General features: G+C 37.2%; 1 protein-coding gene across 8 annotated transcripts in view; it reads right to left on the bottom strand.

Moving 5' to 3' along the window:
* PDS5A (PDS5 cohesin associated factor A) overlaps nucleotides 1-24451 on the bottom strand; it is a 159037-nt gene that overhangs the window by 18645 nt on the left and 115941 nt on the right. For all 8 annotated transcript variants that reach the window (XM_058299533.2, XM_058299563.2, XM_058299545.2 and 5 more), the window contains 9 exons: nucleotides 21654-21777; nucleotides 20406-20564; nucleotides 18687-18755; nucleotides 16972-17108; nucleotides 13956-14079; nucleotides 13464-13668; nucleotides 12852-12966; nucleotides 3303-3435; nucleotides 2690-2809 (listed from right to left, as the gene is read on the bottom strand). In XM_058299533.2, coding sequence (XP_058155516.1) covers nucleotides 2690-2809; nucleotides 3303-3435; nucleotides 12852-12966; nucleotides 13464-13668; nucleotides 13956-14079; nucleotides 16972-17108; nucleotides 18687-18755; nucleotides 20406-20564; nucleotides 21654-21777 — 1186 coding nt within the window. The remainder of the gene's footprint in view (nucleotides 1-2689; nucleotides 2810-3302; nucleotides 3436-12851; nucleotides 12967-13463; nucleotides 13669-13955; nucleotides 14080-16971; nucleotides 17109-18686; nucleotides 18756-20405; nucleotides 20565-21653; nucleotides 21778-24451) is intronic.

The raw sequence follows: 24451 nt of genomic DNA, 5'->3' as shown, positions 1-24451 counted from the left end.
GTTAAATTTAAGCCCCATGGTAACTACAAAGAAAATACCCGAGAATATGTAAGTATATAAAGACAGCATTTAGAGTACAGGACAACTAAAGAGATAATGACAATCAAATCTAATACATAATCCTCAACAAGATCTAATAATGGAGGAGAAAGGCCAAAAGGACATTTAGAAGATAGACTATAAGCTTTATATTAATGTTAAATTTCTTAAACTTGAAAACTGCACTTAAAGTGGACACATAGGCAAATGTCCTTGATCTTAGGAACTGTACATGGCAGTATTAAATGTCTAAGGAAGTGGATCTATAAACCTACATTCAAGTGTTCAGAAAATGAGTTGATAAATAGGATAGTCAGATGGATGGACAGATAGATGGATGGATAAAATGATGAGGCAAATGTAGCAAAATATTAAAATTGGTGGATTTGGGTATCTGGAAGTATAGGGATATGATGGCTAGGGGGTTTGGATTTTTTAAACTGGTAAACTAGAAAGTATTTCAGGAAGTGTATGTGGCTCAAGTGGTTGAACTCCCACCTCAAACATGGGAGGTTCCTGGTTTGGTTTCCGGTGCTTCCTGAAAAAAACAAAAATAAACAAGAAAAACAAATGACAGAAACCAACTCAGGGTAGCCAATGTGGCTCAGTGGTTAGGCACCAAAAAAAAAAAAAAAGTATTCCAAAATAAAAAGTTAAGAAATATACACAAAACTAAGTGAAATACTATGTTCTTTAGCAGCAGTGATAACTCAACACTACACAAATTAAACAATTAGAAACAAACACTGTCTTTTCCTAAAAGTTATGCCTATTTAAACTTAAAAGGGAAGCGGACTTGGCCCAATGGATAGGGCACCTGCCTACCACATGGGAGGTCCGTGGTTCAAACCCTGGGCCTCCTTGACCCATGTGGAGCTGGCCCAAGCGCAGTGCTGATGTGCTCAAGGAGTACCCTGGCAAGCAGGGGTGTCCGCCGCGTAGGGGAGCCCCACGCACAAGGAGTGCGCCTGGTAAGGAGATCTGCCCAGCATGAGAGAAAGTGCAGCGTGCCCAAAAATGGCACCGCACACACAGAGAGCTGACACAACAAGATGATGCAACAAAGAGAAACATAGATTCCCGGTGCCACTTAAGAGTTCAAATTTGATCTTTTGATGCTTCTTCCTGTTAAGCAACAAAAAATTAGCAACCAAAAAAAATTCATAAGCTTTTAATCATCTCACTTAAATGAATTTGGTTTGGGAATATTGTTATATCTGTGGAATGAGGATCATTCCCTAAACTTTAGTGGTGGAAGATCTCAGAACAGATCAAACTGGGAAACAAATGCTGTCAGATACCCCAAAACAAAATTTTTTTCTTTTATTAAATTTACCTTGACATTAGTATCATGGAACAAAGGACTTAAATTTACCTGTGAGGAATCACTCTTATCACTTCTTCTGCATGAAGGCTTTTATGCAGCTAAAATAAATGTTACTAAGCTTAGGCACCAAAGGTCATTCACTTTATTCACTAAACTATCTCACCAAGCCTAATTTCCTAGTGTTAAAACTTACAGTATATTAAAAGCAACAGATTAGATATAAAATTTAAACACAAAAAATGAAAAAAGGTAAAAGAAATAGATTAGAAAAGGAAAGAGGAAGCTGCATATTAAAAACAGAAAAATCTAACTTGTTAAAATGCAAACTGGGGACCATTTATATATAGTGACAAAGAGCAATTTATTTCTTAATGATGGTATCAATATTGCTATGAACATTCTGCTTGGATACTATTCAGGTCATTATGGTCCAGGGTCAAAAGCGTAAGTTTAAATTCAAGAATCTACTTAAGAATATTTACCAAGACCAACAGATTCATTTGAGGGCAAGCTTTGCAATCTTTATTCCTACCAAAAGTTAAGCAATCTCTTCCCCCCTTCCCCCCCCCGAAGTTATTTACAAGCCAAATTGGCAGAAATATCTTTCTCAAAGCTCCAGCAAATAGTTTAAAGACTGTAGTAAGAGGGTGAGTACCTAATCAAGAAAAAGGCAATGTAGAAACGGTAGGACATCCTGGTGCCCTTGCTGACCCTTCTACACATTCCCTTATTGGCTAGGCAAGTAGAACTCAGCGTGGGTTCCTGGTCCCAGTTCTGGTCCAGGGGCACACATACTAGGATGCATGTATGTCTTGGCTAATTTGTCTAGGGGCAGCCTGAGGGACTGAATCAGAACATGCATTGCAGGCTCAATGTTCCAGAACTTGCCCCAGCAGCTCAGAACTCTCCTACTGCATGGAAGGAGAACATTCAAATCACAGCTTCCTGGGGCAAAGAAGTGGCAGCTGTGGGACATACAGAGTAGCACCTGGGACTATGAGGAAATAGTTTCCTAGGGGAATGAGCATATTCATATCTGCATAACCAGGGGAATTCCTAAGGCCAAGAACGCATGCCCAGGACAAGATGTATGCAGAGAAAAGACCAAAGAGTCCCTAAACTTGGTTCACAGTCTCCTATTCAGTAAGTTAGAAAGAACGTGTTTCAGGGCTTTGGAAGACAATCTCTCATTCCTTGATTAACCCCACAGAGGTATTTTTTTACTTTGTAGTCAAGACACTCCAATATTTGCCTCTTAAAATTGATGTTAACTGAAATTTAAGTCAATTGAATGTGGTAGAAAATTAAGGGCAAGAAAATTACCTTCTCAGGTTGTGTAAAAAATTTCATTGGGAGGACTGGATCCTTTGGTGAATCTGCATTGCACAAAGCACTTTTACTATTTATAACACACAGAGCCACATCACATACTGTATAAAGTTTCTAGAAAGGAAAAAAGAAAGATCATAACTTTCAGTAGTACAAAATAACTACAATAACCAACTCTACTTGATGTATAAATCAGAGTCAAAAGAAAGATATATCGTTATTTATTCCTTGAAAATTTCACACTTGTATTCAGCATTTTTCCTCAAGTAGTGCCGTCAACAAAATGCTTTACCTTAATTAACATGAATACCAAGTAAACACTAAAAACAACAAAACATAAAAACACACACACACAGTACCCACTTGTCTAACTCATAAGATAGCATAGTTATATTAGTTCTTATCCTATTTCCCAGAATATTAAAGATTCCCCAATTTTTATAATTCATTTGCAATGAAATGCAATAAAACTGTCAAACTAAAAATTACCCTTTTCTAGGCATTCTTTAATCTACATTATTCAAAAGGAAAGGAAAAACTAGTGTGACAAGGGCCACGATCATTTTTCTGTACATCTTCCTACCTACTGGCCTAACACACATCTTACTTCATTTGTCTTGGATTCATCTGGAGACTGGGCATCCCTGGTTAACTTGATGTTCTCTGCCATCTTCTTCATAAAGGCATGGCTATTGTTTTCATTCTTTGTCATTAAAACTTCAAGCATGAACCACAGGCACCTAAGTGGTAAACACATTAAAGAGACTGGATGTAGGTACTTTTGCTTAATGGAATAAATATCTTATTGTTTTGTTAAATGAATATAACACAAAATCAAAGGCACTAAGTGACCTGTCAAATGTCACAAAGATAAAAGGATGGAATGAAGATTCAAGCCCATATATGATTTTATATTTTTAACATGAGTTTATAAGATAAGTATACTAAACACTATCTGAACAACTATGTGCTGGTACAACTGACAACACTGGACCTATGGATTCTACAAGTTTGAGGAATTTTATTTGTTTATGTGAATACTGAAATAAATTAATAGTTCTTTGGGTTCAGAATTCTACTGAGTTTCTATTAAATTGAAGCTTCGTTGGGATCCTTTACACATAACTATAAGGTGTTTTTTTTTTTTTTAAAAGATTTATTTATTTATTTAATTCCCGCCCCCCCGCCCCGGTTGTCTGTTCTCTGTGTCTATTTGCTGCGTCTTGTTTGTTTGTCCGCTTCTGTTGTCGTCAGCGGCACGGGAAGTGTGGGCGGCACCATTCCTGGGCAGGCTGCACTTTCTTTCACGCTGGGCGGCTCTCCTTACGGGGCGCACTCCTTGAGTGTGGGGCTCCCCTATGCGGGGGATACCCCTGCGTGGCGCGGCACTCCTTGTGGGCATCAGCACTGCGCATGGGCCAGCTCCACACGGGTCAAGGAGGCCGGGATTTGAACCACGGGCCTCCCATGTGGTAGACGGACGCCCTAACCACTGGGCCAAGTCCATTTCCCAACTATAAGGTTAGAATTATTCTCAGTTTAAGGGAATAAAGTAAGAAGGCATTCTCACTGTATCTTTAGAGTACTGGACTAATTTCATGGACATTTTAACAAATACAGTACAGTATTTTTAAAGCATTTAAAAATAACAGTGTATACCAACATACTTTGCTTCTTGAAGCAACTGAAAAAAGTATGACAGTCCTGTAATCAGAATGCTCATTCAACCTTAATTTTAAACAAATATGCTAAGGCAACTTGCTATCTAACAATAGGGGAATAATATTTAAAATTATGGTACTTATAAAAAAGAAGCTTCTATGAAATGATTAAAAATTGATATAGAAAGTTATTCATTATTTTATTGACTTTAAAACAGGTTACAAAATAGTACATATAACTGCATTTTTGTGAAATTAGAATGCTCTGAAAACACTAAACCAAATGACACATCTTTGTTATTCTTGTCATTTCCCAGGAAATGGAATCATCTGACTGTCCATCTCTGTAGTACGCTGATTCCCATAACGCTGTACTTCTTGTTTTATTAACAGGGCATACTCTTCTCCTACCCAAACCATTTTTATTGTGTTCTCTGGAATCTACTTTCCATAGAAACAAACTCTCCCCTAAGAATACTTGCTTTGCATCCTTCCCAAGTTCATTCTATTAGATGCTGCACCCATAGTGTTGGAAATGGGTTTAGTCTCTATCTTCCCCAATGTTCATACCCAGTAAATTATTCTTCCATATTTTCCTATATGTTTCCTAGGAAACTTATGCCATTTGCCTATATCTACCATCTTCTTGTTCATGTCACCTATCAACCTCCTTTGCATTCCTTCCAATAATTTAGCCCCTGGATTATAGTTTTCCTGAACTCTATCCTTAGGTCCTACCATTTTTCTGGGCAACCTAATATGCTACTTTCTGATTCCTTTATCTCTTCATTTCTAAATAATTTTACCTTCACTTAAGGCACTCCACTCCCTTACACACTCCTAGACCTTGCCAGTACTTAGGATTGATACATTTGTGAAATCATAAATTCAAATATGCCACTCTTCTTCAGACACTGTTACTATACCACTGTGTTCTATAATCTCATGGGAAACCCTAGGCTGTTAACCTTGCTAATTCTCCAGTAGTATCCTATTCTCACTCTACTCCTCTACCATTACATTTCTCTTCCAGTTTATATTTGGTTAGTCGACATTTTAATTACCCTTTTGGAAACAATCCCAACTCTCTTATCCATTTTCCTTCTGGTATATTTGTTTTTGAAAAACTCAAAACCTGGCACAATCCAAGTGTTTGGCTTCTTGGCAGCTACATCCAGAATGTTTACTGCTAGAGAAAAATCATGCAGCTGAGAAGCTAATTATACATTTAAAAGCTTTTATCTTTGCAGCTGATGCTAACCAGCTATGCTATGGATTCATAACAGGATTTTTACCTAGCCCATCACAGCAACTGTCTTATATTTCAATCTTCTCATATGTACAGTTCTACAATCCCCACTTGCCCAGTGGGAGACCTTGTTCCCATGTCATATAGAAACAGAACTCATTAAGTAAGACTTCCTCAATTTCTTAACACCAAACATGGAATATTAATTTTACTCTACTCCCTTGCCTATGTATATCCTTAGGATCTCATTCATTCCTCCTTTGGGAGACCTCACCTCAATTTATTCCATTCTTTCCTTTATCTGCAACCATACCTCATCTCCTGGTTCCTTTAGAGACCTCCTAATGCTTTCTTTCCTCTTTACTGTCAAATATATCTTTAAAGATTTGCCTACTACACTATTTACACTCCTTATCCTACGGCAATTTGATTTTCATTACTTCACTGCAGCTGCCTCTGCCAAGGTTACCACTGATTGCTTTGTTGCTAAATTCAAAGGGCACTTACCAGCTATGTGATCTTACCCTTAGTGGTATCTTCATTGTAAAATGCAACAAGAATTATTTACAGGACTTGTTTTGAGGATTAAAGAAGATGACAGTTGTAGAATGCCTGACACAGTAAGCAAGCAATAAATGTTAGTTGGCTGCTAACCATTTTGTCTTCCTGATACATTTTCTTTCTATAACCCTATACATCAGAGCTTTTCCTTTTGCCCTTCTAATAAGCCCCCTCCAGGTGTTCTGATTCTCCTTTCTGATTCTTTCCTGCAACTACCATGACATACCGCATTTTTGTGTTATCATTCAACTCTGAGTTTCTGCTCAATTTTTTCCATTCTTTTCAATTTTAGTTCTGTCTTCTCTATCACTTATTCCTTTTTTTCCTAAAGATTTATTTATTAATTTCTCTCCCCTCCCCCCCCACCCCGTTGTCTGTTCTCTGTGTCTATTTGCTGCGTATTGTCCGCTTGTGTTGTTGTCAGCGGTATGGGAATCTGTGTTTCTTTTTGTTGCACCATCTTGTTGTGTCAGCTCTCCGTGTGTGCGGCACCATTCCTGGACAGGCTGCACTTCCTTTCGCGCTGGGTGGCTCTCCTTATGGGGCGCAGTCCTTGCGCGTGGGGCTCCCCTACACGGGGCACACCACTGTGTGGCACGGCACTCCCTGAGCGCATCAGCACTGCGCATGGGCCAGCTCCACACGGGTCAAGGAGGCCTGGGGTTTGACCGTGGACCTCCCATGTGGTAGACTGATGCCCTAACCACTGGGCCAAGTCTGCCTCTATCAATTATTCTTTCTTCTTTCATTTCATGCCTGCTATTGTATGCCAATAATTTGTTTTTGATGTCACCTATCATGTCTTTCATTCCATGAGCCCTGTTACTTTTCTATTCAGGTTTTTAAATTCTTTGTGCTCACTCGGTATCTTCTTTTTTTTTCTTTTCTTTTCTTCCATGTACATCAATTTATTCATTTCCCTACACATAAATTCTAGACTAATTCTTCAGTGAAAGAATCCAGTTAAATAATTAATTTGTTACATTCATAAATACATTATTCTTCTCCATACAGATATTCTTTATTATAGCCATACAATTTCAGACCTATCTGATGAATTTTGAACTTCATTTAAGATTATATATGTGAAACCTGTTTATACAATTCTTTTTTATATGTTCTCAGGATAAAATTTTTGGCTTAGGTTAATTTTCCCTAAATTGAAACACAGATTTTTTGCTCGATTAGCATTTAATCCCCAAATTGATTACAATTAGGGTATTTTACTGAATTCCTAATCATCTCCAGGTATCTACGTGGAAACTAGGGTTCACACAAATAAGTTTACCAATGACATGATTTTAGAAATGTCTTTCCTACAGATAGGTGGGCTGATTATCATTTATATCACTTCCCATTTTTTAAAGACACTTTTTCTGCCTGTAATAATTGGAAAAAAATATCATGTTACAGTAAGATTAGGGGCATGAAAATGTTTGAAGTTTCCAAGTATCCATCTCAGTATGTTTTCAATATTCAGAATTATCCACTGAGACCAGGTGATTGATATTCTCCAGCATCCTCTCTCTGAACAGCTTTCTCTGGGGAGTCTAGCATGTCCCATTCTTCTTGGGTGAAGTTCACAACTACATCTTTGAAGGTAACTATCTCTTGACATTTTCTCTTTTCTTCAATTCAGTGTTTGTGGAGTCCTTCTCTAGCTTCCGCCATCCTGTAGAGCTCCGGAATCTGCCCGTGTAGTCATGGAATGGTATCTCTGAAGTTTTTTTTCAGGGAATACTTCCGTCGCTGTCACTCGGTGTCTTCTTGATGTCCTTTATTTCTTTAGCCATATTGTCTTTCAACTCATTAATTTGATTTTGGAAATTTGTATAAATCTCAGCCATCAGTTGTCTCCAACCCTGCCTCTCATCTGGGTCTCTGATTATGATGGTGAATTTCTCTCTCTTTTGGAGGGATTTAGTGGTGGGAGATTGTATTACTGCCATTTTTTGATTCTATGTTCTACCTCTTCTAGGTCTTTATGACTGTCCCTGTTAATTCCTCAAATCTGGGCCCTAGGCAGACCAACTTCCAAGGACCTTGGGGCTGTAAAGCCCCCACAAGACTCTCTTATTTTTATTTTTTTTTTAGGTACTGGGAGCCAGGGATTGTACCCAGGACTTCATATGTGGGGAGCTGGTGCTCAACCACTGAGCCACATCAGCATCCCTGAGTTGGTTTTTTCATCTGTTTTGCTTGTTTTTTTGTTTTTTTCATCAAGGACTGGGAACTGAACTTGGGACCTCCCATGTGGAAGGTGGGTGCTCAACTGCTTGAGCCACATCCGCTCCCACTTATAAATTCCCCTTCCCAATTATTTACTTTTTTAAAAATCCCCCCCCCCCCTTTGCGGCTTGTTTATTGTCTGCTCTCTGTGCCCATTTGCTGTGCACTCTTGTTTTTTTTGTTACTTGTCTCCCTTTTCTTTTCTTTTTTTTTTTTTTTTTGTTGTTACCTTGCTGAGTCAGTCTCCGCAGTGCTTGCGGGCCGGCGGCTCTCTGCAGCATGTGGGTGAGCCTGCTTCCACAAGGAGGCCCCAGGACGTGAACCCAGGGCCTCCCATAAGGTAGACTGGAGCCCAACTGATTGAGCCACAGCTGCTTCCCCAATTATTTACTTTTAATTCCCTAACGTGCACTTTCTTGGTTGGACAGCAGATGGCAGTCTTCAGCAGGTTTCTCAGTTCAATGCCTGGTCCAACTGTGTTTGCTGCAACATGGACTAGATTGATGTGACAGAGGTTCCTGCTTGGAGCTAAGAGCCTTGCAAATGGAACTTTTTCAGATATCCCACTCTCTTTTCCTGGGTGGGAAATAATTCCACTCCTTTCTGTATGCTCAACAACCAGTCCCAGTCAGTAGGGAGAGCACTTGAGAAGGTCAGAGCTCTTTAGTCCCTTGGCAGCTCATGGGGCAAATAATGATATGGCCTCACCTGGCCTGAAAGGTCTTGTGGGACACAGAAGACCAAATTTGTGGGTCAAAAGGTGAATCAACCTTAGGCTATGTCCCTCTCCCTTTTCCCATGGAGGTGGATCCCTGCAGCCCCCTTTGTCTGTAGCCATAGGCTGGAGGTGAAGGAATTCAATGCTTTTTCCTTGTAGGCTGGGGAAAGGGCTGTGGCAGCTACAGCTGCATTCTACTTATGGTCTTAAGATCGAGGTTCTTTTCCTGTACCTCTCTCTTGTGGGAGTGGTATCCAGCCTTCCTCTGGTGCCCTCCACCCTGGAAAGTTTTTTCCCTCAGGCTGTTTCTGCCTATCTTCTAGCAATTTTTCTGTGAGAAGAGAGAGTTCTGTATCTTTCTAATCCACCATTTTCCTGGAAGTCTTTAATTATATGACTTCTTAAAACAGGTATCTACTCAGTTAAAGCTCTAATGAAAATTTAAACGTGTAGACATATGTGGTGGTTTGAAACTGTTTCCCAGAAAAGCATATTTTTAAAGTTAATAAGCCATTCCTGTTGTTGTGGGCCCATATTAAGAAGGGTTTTGTGATGAGGCTATTTTAGTTAAGGTGTGACCCACTTCATTCAGGATGGGTCTTAATCCTCTTACAAGAGGATTAATCCTTTATGAGAGAATGAAATTCAGACACAGAGAAAGCCAGGGAAGCAAGAAGCTGAAAGCAATGAAACCTGGAAGAGAAGGGAGACCAGGAGACACTGCCATGTGGTAGAAAACCCAAGGATCACTACCAAGCAGTCTTTGGGAAGAAAGAATTGCCTCAATTTGGATATTCTTTCTGAGCCTCAAAACTGTAAGCTAATAAATTCCCATTGTTAAAAGCCAACATGTTTTACAGTCTCTTTTTTCCAGCAGCCTAGAAAATTAAAACAACATATTTTTAAGCATTTGAAATTAAAGGCAACATCCCAGGAATGATGTGTTGGAAGCAACAACAATGGAATGACAAGCTTTCAAATTTTAAGGAGCTCACAGTTGATGGAAGTGTTTGAATACAAGTCAGAGAAGAAGGAATTCTTAAGAGTAATGTTGGACAAGATGTAACATCTTTTTCAAATCTAAGACTTTTATTTTTATTTTGAGGTACTGGGGCTGGAGATTGAACTTGGGACCTCATATGTGGGAAGCCAGTGCTCAACCACTGAGCCACATCAGCTCCCCTGAATTGTTTTTTTTTTTTTTTTCATGTTTGCTTGTTGTTTTGTTTTTGTTTAGGAGGCAGAGGGGACAGAACTTGGGACCTCCCTTGTGGGAAGCAGGTGCTCAACCACTTGAGCCATATCTGCTCCCCTCAACTCTAAGATTTTATAAAACTGATGAAACCACCTCAGTGTCCCAAGCTATAGGAGGCAGATAAAAATTGAACAAAATCTTAAGTAGGACTAGGAATAAGACTTAATGCCTAAATTTGAAAAATCCCAATACTTTAAATATAAGCCAAAAGTACCAGTTTAAGACTGCAAAGTAAAAAGAGTAATGGGGAATGAGTAGGCAATCATAACCACCTTCCACTCTTTCACCCTATATTATATGCAACCTTCTATTTTACATAAATAATTCTTGAACAAATATTTCGTAATTGTTTACTTGCCTGTTTTTCCACTGGTGACAAATCTCCATGTGACTATTAAAAAAAAATCTTAATTTTGTTTAATTATAGTTATACTACAGACTATTATGTATGTGCATATTTTAAGGTATTATCTTTTGAGGTTGCAAATAATATTTAGTTCTAGATAGAGAAATGTTTACTGCATGGCTTTCTCAATTATAAAGCTGAATAAGCTGAAGCCCATCTGAATACATGCAGTAAAATCCCGTAATATAGAAACTAGGGTGAGCAGATGGCAGAGTAGACAGCTTCAGGAATTCGTCCCTCCACCAGAACAACTAGTGAATTGGCAGGAATTGTCTGAATCAACTATTTTGTAACTCTGGTGTCTCAGTTGAGCACTTGCAGCATCCAGGGAAGAGCTGGATGAAGAGATTGGTAATTTGCAGTAAATACTGTTGAATTTCACCTTGTGTGTATTGGCTAGATTCCCTAACACGTCCCCCCTCCCCCCACCACCACATGGCAGCCATTGGTTGGGACTGCATTCCTGATGTTCCATGCTTGTGTCAGGATGGGCAATAAGGACCTAGTTCTCAAAAAAACAGGGCTGTGTGGTCTAATTGTTGATCACTACACTTTTGATTACTGGGGAACAAGCGTAGAAGGAAATAAAGAAAACAATTCCATTTATAATAGCATGGAATAAAGAATAAAATATTTAGGAATAATAGTAACCAAGGAAGTGAAAGACTTGTACATTGAAAGCCACAAAACATTCCTGAAATTAAACCCACACATCTACTGCCAACTGATTTTTGACAAGGGTGCTAAGTCCATTTTAATGGGAGAAAGAAATGGTGCTAGGAAAACTAGATATGAACAGGCAAAAGAATAAGCTTGAACCCCTACCTCTCATTATATACAAAAATTAATCAAAAGGGTTTAATATCCAGAATATATAAAGAATTACTCTTCCTACAACTCAATAACAAGAAGACAAACAAACAAACAAACAAACAAAAAAAACTCAAGTAAAATGCAAGCAAATGATTTGGCTATTTCTCCAAAGATACACAAATGGTTAATAAGCACATGAAAAAAATGCTTGACATCATTAGTCATTAGATAGACACAAACCAAAACTACAGTGAGATACCACGTCACTGTATGGGACCACTGTTATGGGGGAAAAAAAACAAGCTTTGGCAAACATGAAAAGAAATAAGAACCCTCATATATTGTTGGTGGGAATGTAAAATGGTGCAGCTGCTGTGGAAAACAGTTTGGTGGGTTCTCAGAAAGGTAAACATGGATTATCAGCAATCCTATTCTAGGTATACATCCCAAAGAATTGAAAGCAGGGACTTGGGCAGATTCATAGCAGCATTATTCACAATAGCAACCCAAATGTCCACCAACGGATAAATGGATAAGCAAAATGACATGTATATATACATATACACACACAATGGAATACTGATCAGCCATAAAAAGAAATGAAATGGTGATATATACTACAACATGAATGAATCTTGAAAATATGTTGACTGAAATAAGCCAGACACAAAAGGACAAATATTATATGGCTTCTCTTACATGAAATGCTTAAGAATAAGCAAATTCACTGATACAGAAAGCAGAATATTGGTTATCAAAACCTGGGGAGAGGGCATTAATGGGGAATTATTGCTTAATGCGTATGAGTTTCTATTTGAAATCATGAAAATGTTCTTGAATACATGGTGGTGATGCTTATACAAAACTATCAGTATACTTAATGTCACAGAATTGCACACTTAATAATTGTTAAAATGGTTTCTAAGTTATATACATTTTACCACAGTAAAGAAAAAATTAAAAACAAAAAACCCCAACATACCCCAAAATAACCAAACCTACTTATTTTAAATAACCAGGCAATTAACTGGAAACAGAAAAAACAAAAACAAAAACAAAAAACCCCACAAAAAATCAAAGAAACAAAACTGAACAAAATCCAAGAAGTTACTGGGGAAGAATAATTTTCTAAGATGAAACTCAAAATTTACAAAAAATGAAGAAAACATGGACAAGTTTTTATTCTAATGTGAATAGGAAATATTTTAACATTTTTTTTAAAAGTAAAAATAATCTTCAGAATTTTTGAGACCAAATGACTTACTCTTTGATATCACGAAGCTGATCAACATCTTGTGATCTTGTAAAATCTGGATCATGGGCTAGCAGGTGAATCATATATGGAACTACATATTCAGGCAACAGTGATAATAATTTCTCTGAAATGAAAGCATTACTGTTGGTAGTAATAAATAGCATTTATAAAATCCCTTTGTATGTTCGAGTTCTAACTACCTACATTTCCATTTTTACCTCAGTTATTTTTAAACTAGAGGCAACATGCTAGATGATACAGAAATAGTTTTATTTCAATTTTGATGGACATTAAGGTCTAAAAGATAAATTAATATTATATGGTAGGTCCTTGAGTAAGGTAGGAAAATAGTTCTCTGGTCTCTGACACCTGAGCAATGTGTTCAAATCAAGCTGTATTGCTAATCCCACAAGAAAGAAAATGTAGTTTTCTAAAACAGTTTTAGGCAGTATAAACAGAATTCAGAAACGAGCATTTCAGTTTTTAAGTACATCATAACAATAACAGCATACTATAAAACTCCCAGGGGTATTATAAACTATAACACAAATGTATAAAACTTTAAAAACCACAAATTGATATTGACAAGACTTACTTGCACACGGCAACTTTCAAACTTACCAGTAGCCATGGGGTTCTGTTTAATGTACTCCCTGCGTATACTGATATTTTTTAGTAAACACTGTCGCGCATGTGCTCTTCTTTCCTTCACAGGATCTTTGGCACATAAGGCAAAGATCGCCATATACTCCAATGGAAGCAGTAATTTCACAAGTGCCTTATGTAGCTTCTGAGCAAATATCTGCCTTACTTGGTAGCATTCATCCTACAGTAGCACAAAAAAAAAATGCTTAAAAAATATTAGCACTTTCAAAACCATGACAAAAAAAAAATCTAGTTTGTTAAAAAAAAGTTTGACAAACAACATGTATAAAAGAGCAGTTTAGGTATTTTTAATATGTTATTTTTTTAAAGCAACAATTATACTGAGGGAGATAGTTAGAATAGGTAATAGTAGCAATCCAGTTTCAGTATTTACTGTAAATGTATTTAACTTGTTTTCTGTGAAATTGTCAATGCTAAGTAATTCACAAAAATGAGATTGTTACTTACATTAATAACAAGTGCACAGAGCTGAAACTGTTCAGGGGTAACAATTTCATGGTAACAAGGTTCCTGAGCAAGCTTCATTATGGCACTACCAGAAGCTAATCGCAAGCGAGACATATCAGATTTACTACAAACAAAAAAGAAATAAACATTTCTTATAACCATTATCGTTCACAAAAATGCTTTGATTCCTTTTAAGTGTAACAACCCTTAGGATGATTTATGCATATAATGATGTAATGTACAAATATGGAAAAGCTGCTGAGCCCATGACCTCAACATATATGGAAAGAGGTGAAATCACTGTGACTTTCTAAAACATGTATTTGCCTTTCTTTCTAGTTAAGCTCTGGTTTAGATGCTACACCACAGCCAAGTAAGTGCTTACTATAACAACCAAAACTGCAACACTATGAAGAAACATTCAGATTAGGAATACATATTCGTTGTAGAAAATGAGATTAAAATAAAAAAAAAGATATAGAGTGCTTTTGCCAGTATCTCTTTCAGGTACTGGTTCCTGGGATGGATCTGTTCTTGCAGATTAAATTTTCAAAGGAAATCTAAGAGCATAACCTCTTCAGCCCCTGTCTACCCCTCAGACTTTTATTACCCAAATGTAAAGTGTGACAATAAATGGGGAGAAAGGACTGCCTCTCTACTTAAACTTGTATGTGGGACCAATGATGCTGATATCTTGAAGACTAGGAAATATTGAAAGTTGACTTGAATCCATGAAGGACTACTGCTTTAAAGAAGGGGAAACATGGCATTCTGGACCACTGGGTTGTTATAGTGAGGACTGGTAACAACGAGGGACTCTCAAACAAAACGGTTTCTGAAGCAGATGACTCAATAATGAAAAAAAGGGGGGTGTGTGCTATTATTTGGGTGCTTACCCTGTGTTAGGTACTGTGCCAAACATTAATGTACAGGCTTTATTTCATTTAATTTTCGCCCTGTCAGATGGGAAAACTAACGCTTAGAAGAGTTAAGTAATCTATATGAGGTCACATAGCTACTAAGTAGAGTGTAGAGTTGCATAAGTTTCTGATTCTACAGCCCAAGTTAATATCATGCTGTATTTGGAGGGAATCAAAACCAAAGAAACTAGGACCATGAGCAGATTAACTAGAGGGAGTTTTGGAAATAACAAGGGTGAAATGGGTGGTGGTGGCCTGAAGGTCTTGTATTAGAAGATGGAATTTACTTAAAATGGAAAATAATTTTTTTTAAAACAAATGAATTTTATTGATACATATTATAAAGAATAAATCCAGCCAAACTGTACAATCAATGGTATCTGGTATAATCACATAGTTGTGCATTCATCACTTCAATCATTTTTAGAGCATTTTCTTTATTCCAATTATAATAACAAAAAAATGAACAAAAACTCATCACCTCTCAATCTCTCTAAGCTTCTCCTGACTTTCATAGTTGCTATTCTGTTTCTATCTCTTGTATATTTGTATTTTACATGAGGTTACACTATGTTATACAGTCCCATATTACATTTTTTTAGCTTTCCTTCGAGAAATATACATGACCTTAGACTTACCCTTTTGACTACTGTCATACCCATATAATAACACTATATGATGTGCTTTCACCATTTCTATTCATTTCCAAAGACTTACAAACTTTTTATGAATTTTGCACAGATTAACCCTCAGCTTTTTTATTATCCCTAACTCAGTTCTCATCAATCTTTTCATGCAAAGCTACCTACAGTTTGGTCTATGACAAAACTATTTTTACATGATTTTCTTCAGTTTATCAAGGCACCCAGCTCCATATTAATAATTATTTTCTATCCAGGGTGCAAATTCTTCAGAGGCAGGGGTGGCTTTAAAAAGCTTAGCAGCACCTGATATATAATAGAACTAAATAAATATTGAATGCATACATGAATGATTAAACCCCTGTCCTCTACTACAAATTTTAAAGTAGGAATGTATTAGAAGTAGAATTCTTTAGTTACCTCTATTGTTGTCCAGGACCCTAGTATATCCAGAATTTGAAAGAATCAAGAATAATGAAGGGAAACGGACTTTGGCCCAGTGGTTAGGGCGTCCGTCTACCACATGGGAGGTCCATGGTTCAAGCCCCGGGCCTCCTTGACCCGTGTGGAGTGCCCATGCGCAGTGCTGATGCGCGCAAGGAGTGCCCTGCCACACAGGGGTGTCCCCCGCGTAGGGGAGCCCCACGCACAAGGAGTGCACCCATGGAGAGAGCCGCCCAGCGCAAAGGAGGGAGCAGCCTGCCGAGGAATGGCGCCGCCCACACTTCCCGTGCTGCTGACGACAACAGAAGCGGACAAAGAAACAAGACGCAGCAAAAAGACACAGAAAACAGACAACCGGGGGAGGGGAGGGGAATTAAATAAATAAAATAAATCTTAAAAAAAATAATAATAATAATGAAAATTTGGGCTTTTATTTCCATTTTTAAAGGAACAGAAAGAAAAGAGGTAATTTAACAGACTTGGAGAGTGAAAATTTGTAGAAATGGAACCTTTTTCCCCCTTCCATTTGTAGTCTTTTCTACAAACCATCAAAAAGCTGTTACTTTCCTTTCTTTGAACGTCCAGTGGAATTTTTAGTCATGGCCCAAGTCACTATACTTGGTCAATCATTTCACTACAGGGTTAAGCTCTTAGAAGGCAGGGTCTGAGTGAGTCTTATCTGTTTTTGCTACAAAGATTACCACAATGTTTTGCAAAGAGTAGGAACTTAAATATTTAATTGAACTGAAGCTGAATCTAAATGTAACATTAGATGACAGTGATTATAGTTAAATTACCAGAAAAAGTTCAAAATCTTTAGGATTGAAGAAAGATATAACTGCATTATTAAAACAAAAATATTATAGGAAGTATAAAAGCCAACTACACAAGATTTGACTTGAAAGCACATGGTGCAACAGTAATAGCCAGTATTAACTAGATAAATAATTTCAATATAAACGTTACCCAAAATTTTGAGCTAAAAAAATTGGAAGGGAAGAAAAATCTCACCTGATCTTCTTTTGCTCTGTCAAGTCACCTTCACTAACCAGCATTGCTGATAATAACCGAAGAGTTGAATTGGCAGATTTAGACTGGTTGTTTTTCATACCTAACAGCCACCTTACCAGAAGTTTAATTGCTTGTACCTATAAAATATTAACATGTCAAAAAAGGGAAAGCAACTTAAAGTTCCAGTTAAAGGGAAGATTAATTTATGTTAATATGATTACTTATCCTCACCATTAAGCAAGTTTTATTAAACAAATTTCTGGGAGGACAGCAGTAAAAATAAGAACATTTATTTCATGTTTAATCTGTGCCACTCCCTGTCCCAAGTGTTGTACATATATTAATTTATTTAATCTCCCAAACAACTCTAAAAAGAAAGTATTCTTATTTCCAACAGATAAGGCAACTAAGATGCACAGTAGATAGATAACTTGCCCGAGGTCTGGCTCCAGAACTAAGCTTTTTCAACTTAACCCCTTGTTCAAGATATTTAAATTATCTGAAAATACAACTTAAAGATAAGCATCTTGAAAAAAGCATCAAAGCCTGATTTAGTTTCACTTAACATTCTGATCAAAACACCAAGAGATCTCATAATTATGTGGAGACTTGTATTCAAGAGACTGTTACCATGCTTGCTTCAGCAGCATATATACTAAAACTGGAACCCCTGTGCAAGGATGACATTCTTGAAGTATCCCATATTTAAATAAGTGTCCCATATTTAAATAAAAAAAGGGACTGTTACCAATATATGTGAAAGAGCAACAATGATCGATAGATTATTTACTATCTTTATTGACAATCTGGAAAAAGGAATTGATGGAATACGTAGTTACTATGAAGTTATACAAGGTGAAGAGATTATTAAAGCAGGTGATATAGGCCCTTGTTCCAAACCCCAAAACCATCATTTTAAAAATCTGCTTTATTGAGGTATAATTTATATTCCTCAAAAGTCACCAATTTGAGGACAACCATCTTTGCCAAGTAACACTGACATGCTTATGGTAGTGGTGGTGAGGCTATACCTCCAATCACTTGAGATGCCTCTGAGCACCAAGATTTATTAACAAAGAACCTATGAGGGAAGCTGATGTGGCTCAACTGATAGAGCATCCGCCTACCATACAGGAGGTCCAGGGTTCAAACCCAGGGCCTCCTGTCCTGTGTGATGAGCTGGCCCACGTGCAGTGTTGTGGCGCACAGGGCGTGCCATGCCACACAGGGGTGACCCCGCATAGGGGAGCCCCACACACAAGGAGTGTGCCCCCCAAGGAGAGCCGCCCTGTGCAAAAAGAGCAGCCCACCCAGGAGTGGTGCCGTACACACGAAGAGCTGACGCAGCAAGATGATGCAACAAAGAGAGACACAGATTCCCATGCCACCTGACGAGAATGCAAGCAGACACAGAAGAACACACAACGAATGGACAGAGAGAGCAGATAATGGGGGAGGGGGGGAAGGGGAGGGGAAAAAAAAACCTTTGGGGAAAAAAAGCCTCGCTGAGATTGTTTTAGCAGGCAAGAAGGTTTACAGAAGATGCTGACATATATTCCTATATAAATACATGAAAACAATTTCTTGTTGAAAAATAATCAACATTTTATTATGGATTTTAAAGACAGTACCTCATTAGAAAATAGTTAACTGAGAGTGATACCAACGAACCTTCCTTACACAACATAAAGGTATCAAGACCTATACAAATTTACCTTTGCTAGTACTTCAGGTGAAACCTCTTCATCTGGAGACCATAATTTTCCATTCTTCTCACCTGTGGACTATAGACAATTGAATAAACTTAACTTTTAGAAAGAAAAATTGAAACATTTTGTTCATTAAACTTTTCATGCTAAACAATGGAAAATCTACAGGAAAGTCATCAAACACAGCTTTACCACAAACATACCAAATCATATTCCATAAAGTGTATGATACTTCTATAACAATGTCAATAAATGCTCTGATTCTGTACCCCTCCCTGCCCAAAACCACGAATAGGTCAAGAGCAGCTTATCACTATGCATGTAATCACCCTCAGGCTGAGACAAGTACATTTTCCCAAGTATGGGGAGTTCCATAATGAATATTTTAATAGTTTGGGTTCAGAAGATGAGGGAAAAAATCAAGTATACGTATGTTTATTAGGACAGCAGAAACACTATACATTGTTTTCAACAACCTGGCCACAAAAGGGTTTACCTGTTAGTATTAGTTAAAATTAGTATTCTCAAGCAATACAAGATAGTTGAAGGAATAAAAAAACCCAGATCCCTGCTCACTGGGAAAACCAGTCAATGAGAGACAAGTCCCTTACTATGATTTAATAGCCTAGGGAAAAGGTTTTCCTTGCTCTGAAAAACTAGGAATTCAGTTAGGGGGTAAGTGAAGAAGGAAGAACAGTACCACTAGGAATGGTCAGGAAGTAAAACTGCTATAAGGTACTTCGGGCTTGTTCAGACTATACTCAATTTCACAGCTAAAAACAAGGAAAGAACCCAGCAACAATCAATTCTTCATCGAAGAGAATTCTTAAATTTCACATTTGTTGCCAGCCACATCTATCAAGAGTGGAAGGAATAGTAAAGGTGTGGGGGGTGGAAAAGGCATAACTTTCTTCTCTATCAAATACATCCAAAATGGAAGTGGGGAGGTAGGAAAAGAAAAGAATTATTTTCTTTTTAAATTTCCTAATATTGAATGCTCAAGACTACTGGACCAGTAGGAGGGGGTTAGAGAAGATTTGGATAAGTTGAATTTTGGATAAATTAGCACTGAATTAAAGGTTATTTACAATACTCCAGCAGTTAATACTGATTTGCGTCTTTATTCAGTAATCCTTTATTTAGGTCCATTTGGTAAAGTGGTTATTCTTAATCAGAGGTGTGTTTCAGAAGTTATTTGGGAAGTCTTTTCGAGCTACGCATTCCTGGGCTCCAACATAGAGCTTAAAAAATCAGAACACACACACATACACAATATTCAATATCTAAAACACAATACACACATCTAGTGCTAAAGTACAGTATAATTATATTTCAAAAAGATAGTAAAATTCAAGTTCACTTATTTGATAAAACAAAATTCTAGCACTCCTTAAAATTCTAAATTGTCCTTCAAAGGTTAGGATAATACTTTTAACATATTTTTTACTTATATATTCTTTAGTATTTATATTTTTAACATATTTTTTATTTCATTATTCATCCATCTAAAGTTCTCATTTCTTTCTTGAATGCTAAGTTCTAATAATAGCAAACAAGTCAGGAAGTCATGTGGAAATATAATAAAGAAAAAAGAAGACAAAGAATAATTTAAAAGGACAGAAGGAATTACATATAAAGAGAAGCAGAAATGCTCCTTCCTGTAATAAATGAAGATATAAACAGTCTTAATCTCATGACCCTTAATTTAATTAATTAGAAACTTACCCTGTCATTCATTAGCAGATCTTTCACAATGAAATTTGCTACTACAGATTTCATAGGGGAAGCAAACTGATCTGGTGCTAACATAGAAATGTGGCCCAAAGAAACTAATGGAGTTATAAGTTGTTCTGGTACATCAGCATTCAGACTCCTACTGAGTGGCTATAAAAATAAAACAGAAAAAATTACCAGTTTGCTTTAGAAATAGCTAGACATTCTACTGAAACAATGAATATTCCCAAGTCCTCCTGAATTTCTGGCCAAACCAATCTGTTCTAACGATAAGTAATTTCAACCATATCAGACACTTGGTTCTTATTTCACGTACTTAAATTTACCAAGATTGAAAGTACAAATGTAGGAAAAAGATAATCAGGCCAAGGACCATATATAAGGAAAGGAAAATTATATTAATTTTCAGATAGGACTGTCAGATACTTGAAAGTACATGGCTCAAATCATTTAGTAAAATGCTCTAATAATGATTGAAGTGATGAATTCACAACTATCTGATTATACCAAATACCACTGTTGTATACATTGGATGACTTGTGTTTTATTAATATGTATCAATAAAATGGATTTATTTAAAAGATCATTTAGTAAATATGTGAAAAGGATAAAAGGACCATTGTGTTAATAAACTTAAAAATTAAGGTATGGAAAGTGGATGTGCTCAAGCTGTGAGGGGCCCACCTACAACATGGGAGGTCCTGGGTTCAGTTCCCAGTGCCTCCTAAAGGGACAGGCTGGTGCAGCAAGATGATGCAACAAGATGATGCAACAAGATGATGCAACAAGAAGAAACACAAGGAAACACAATGAGAGCTACAACAAGCAGGGATTAGAGGTGGCGCAAATGATAAGGGTCCTTCCTCCCATATAAGAGGTCCTGGATTCAGTTCCCGGTGCCTCCTAAAAAAAAGATGAGCAGACACAGACAGCAGACAGTGAGCACAAAGAACGAGGGGTGGAATATTGGGAGAAATAAATAAAACCTTAAAAAAAAAAATTAAGGTACTATGTCTTAACACACAGGAAGTGTCATTAAATATGAAATAATTCCATACAAAACCTAATACAAACATTGAGAATACAGAAAGAGAGTTTCCCTGTTCTCACACAATGTACATTTTAGTGTGGGACCAAGTATTTTTACAAAAGCTAAAAAACTCTAGCTTCAATTTTCATCTAACCACAGAGCTTGAAAAATAAAGATCAACATAAACACACTCTATGTCTTATACATACCTCAAAAATTTGTGCAAGCTGGACTTCTTTATTTGTGAATATGGCATGTATACAGTGAACAGCTTGTTTTGCTTGGTGTGGAGTTCCTCTCTTTGCTTTTTGATGTAAAATGGGAATTAAAGTCCTGTAAAAAATAGTATCAACTGTACATATATAAAAAGTCCACAAACTACTCTTTTGGTTGTCTCCCTCCCTTTATTTGGATGTATTTTGGTAGAGGATCCTCTCTTAAATCTGATCTATACAAAATGCCCTCTCTTTGGCCCCCAATATAATCCACAACATACCATACCCTCAGGAAAAAAGCTACTTTGGGAGACAATTTTCATTTTAAAGCTATCTTATGAGTACACGGAAAAAAATAAAAAACCCAAGCCAATCTCAATTTATCATCCAAAACTTGTGCCATGCCATACTTTTATATTTACCTTCTAAGTAGCCAAATTTTTTTTGAAGAAACAAAACAATTAAAAAAAAACAAAACAACTTCATTTCTTTAGGCCATATTTCTAATTCTCCACTTTCTTTTTGCAGTACCCTTCAAAAGTGCACCCCCACCCACGGAGGCATTTTATTTGCATTTATGTTTTACATCCCTAGAAAAAGAAAAGAATCCCAGAATTCTTCCTCCTGTGTGTTTTCGCCTTGCTTCCTTATGGTCCATGATGCCAGCTGAGGTCGTCAATACAATGAAACCAAATTGACAGGATGGGAGCAGATATTGTCATTTTTCTAGATCTTAGAGTTGTACATCAAACCTGCGACTAACCACTCCACACTTGTTTAACCTCACAACAATTTTCCCAGCTCTGTGATCATCAATGATTTCAAATTCGCCAAAGTAACCATGTTTCATCATCAGTTAGAAACCTGATGATACCTTTGGAACATGGCCTAATAAGAACCTGGCGTTTGCCTCTCTTCTCAGCATTGTTGATGCTCTTGAGAAAATCAGCCAGGACATTCACACATACCATTGTGGTGGCACAGAAAGATGGTCAAAAGATAAAAGTTTTATTAAAAAGCAGAAGCTGGTGAGAGAACGTGCACATGGATATAGACATATATTTATATTGGTTAGAGGGTAATAAAAACATCTAATAAGTTGTGCTATCTTTTACATGAACTACTTCAACTACAACTACCCAAAGAGGACTAGTATTATAGTTATTGTACAGGTGAGGAAACTAAAGCATGAGTTATTTAGGTATCCTAAAGTGAAAGAACTAAAAGTACTGGAGTTGGGATTTCAAGACACTGAAGGGTAAACAGAGACAGTCTTTCTGTGGACAATATGGAAATACATATTACAGTCTTAGCGTTAAATTTTGATGATGCGGAGAAATAATTTTGTTAAATGAAATGAAAACAGCATGTTAATTTGACTTACACACATTAAGTAAATAGACATACTCATGAAAAAAATGTATCAAATGTTAACAGTGACTTTTTCTTTGTTTCTCTAGAGTTTCAGCTTTCTACAATGAACATATAGATATTTTTGTGATCAAAAGAAAACATATAGGGAAGTGGATTTGGCTCAACTGATAGAGCATCCGCCTACCACATGGGAGGTCCAGGGTTCAAACCCAGGGTCTACTGACCCGTGTGGTGAGCTGGCCCACATGCAGTGCTGATGCACGCAGGGAGTGCCATGCCATGCAGGGGTGTCCCCCACATAGGGAGCCCCGTGTGCCAGGAGTGCACCCTGCAAGGAGAGCCACCCTGCCCGAAAAAACTGCGGCCTGTCCAGGAGTGGCGCCGCACACATGAAGAGCTGATGCAGCAAGATAACGCAACGAAGAGAGACACAGATTCCCAGTGCCACTGACAAGCATGGAAGTGGAGAAAAAGAACACACAGCAAATGGACAGGGAGCAGACAATGGGGGGCGGGGAGGAGGATGAGAAACAAAAATAAAATAAAAAATAAATCTTAAAAAAAAGTATAGAAGAAAAATAGAAGGGATGATATTTATCATGCATTTAATGCAATTTTAACAAGATGCTATTTTTATAGAGTATAAGGTCAATAGTAACAAGTGCAATGGTGGCAAAGAGTTCTTTTATAATGGGAAGTTAGACATCATGAGCAATACCCCAGGACTCAGGTCATGAACTTCGACCTAAAAACTAGAAAGTATGCTGATTAATACAGGCATACCTTGGAGATACCGCAGTTTTAGTTTCAGACCACTGCAATAAAGCAAGTCACCCAAATTTTTTGGTTTCCCAGTGCATAGAGAAGTCATGCCTACATTATATTGTTGTCTATTAAGTGTGTAACAGCATTATGCTTAAAAAAAACAACAATGTGTATACCTTAATTAAAATGTGACACAGACACACACAGTGAGCACTCACTGTTGGGAAAAATGGACTAACAGACTTGCCACAAACCTTCAATTTGTAAAAAAACACAGTATCTTTAAAACACAATAAAACAAGTTATGCCTGATTGTCTTATTTGAGATGTATGAATATCATTACTTTTCTCTCCATTTTTATGATACAGGTTTGGAGTAATGAGAAAGGGTTTTCCATACCCAAATATCTTTCTTTGGCTGACCAATGTTTTGTCTTTCTTTCACAAACTCATTTACAGAATAAGTCTTTATAAAACATCAATGAGTAACAAAAGAAGAGTAACAAAAGCTTTCATCAAACCAATGTTAAACGTATGCCTCTTAGCCTAAGGAAACGATGATACCAAATCAACTTTAATCTTTGCCCCTTCTTTTTAAGAGTGCTATAACCCAATGATATTTTCAGGGTTATTGTTGAGGTCTGCAGTATTTG

This window comes from Dasypus novemcinctus, chromosome 1 (genome assembly GCF_030445035.2).
Source record: "Dasypus novemcinctus isolate mDasNov1 chromosome 1, mDasNov1.1.hap2, whole genome shotgun sequence".
Lineage (NCBI taxonomy): Eukaryota > Metazoa > Chordata > Mammalia > Cingulata > Dasypodidae > Dasypus > Dasypus novemcinctus.
This window is presented reverse-complemented; position numbering and strand designations above follow the sequence as displayed.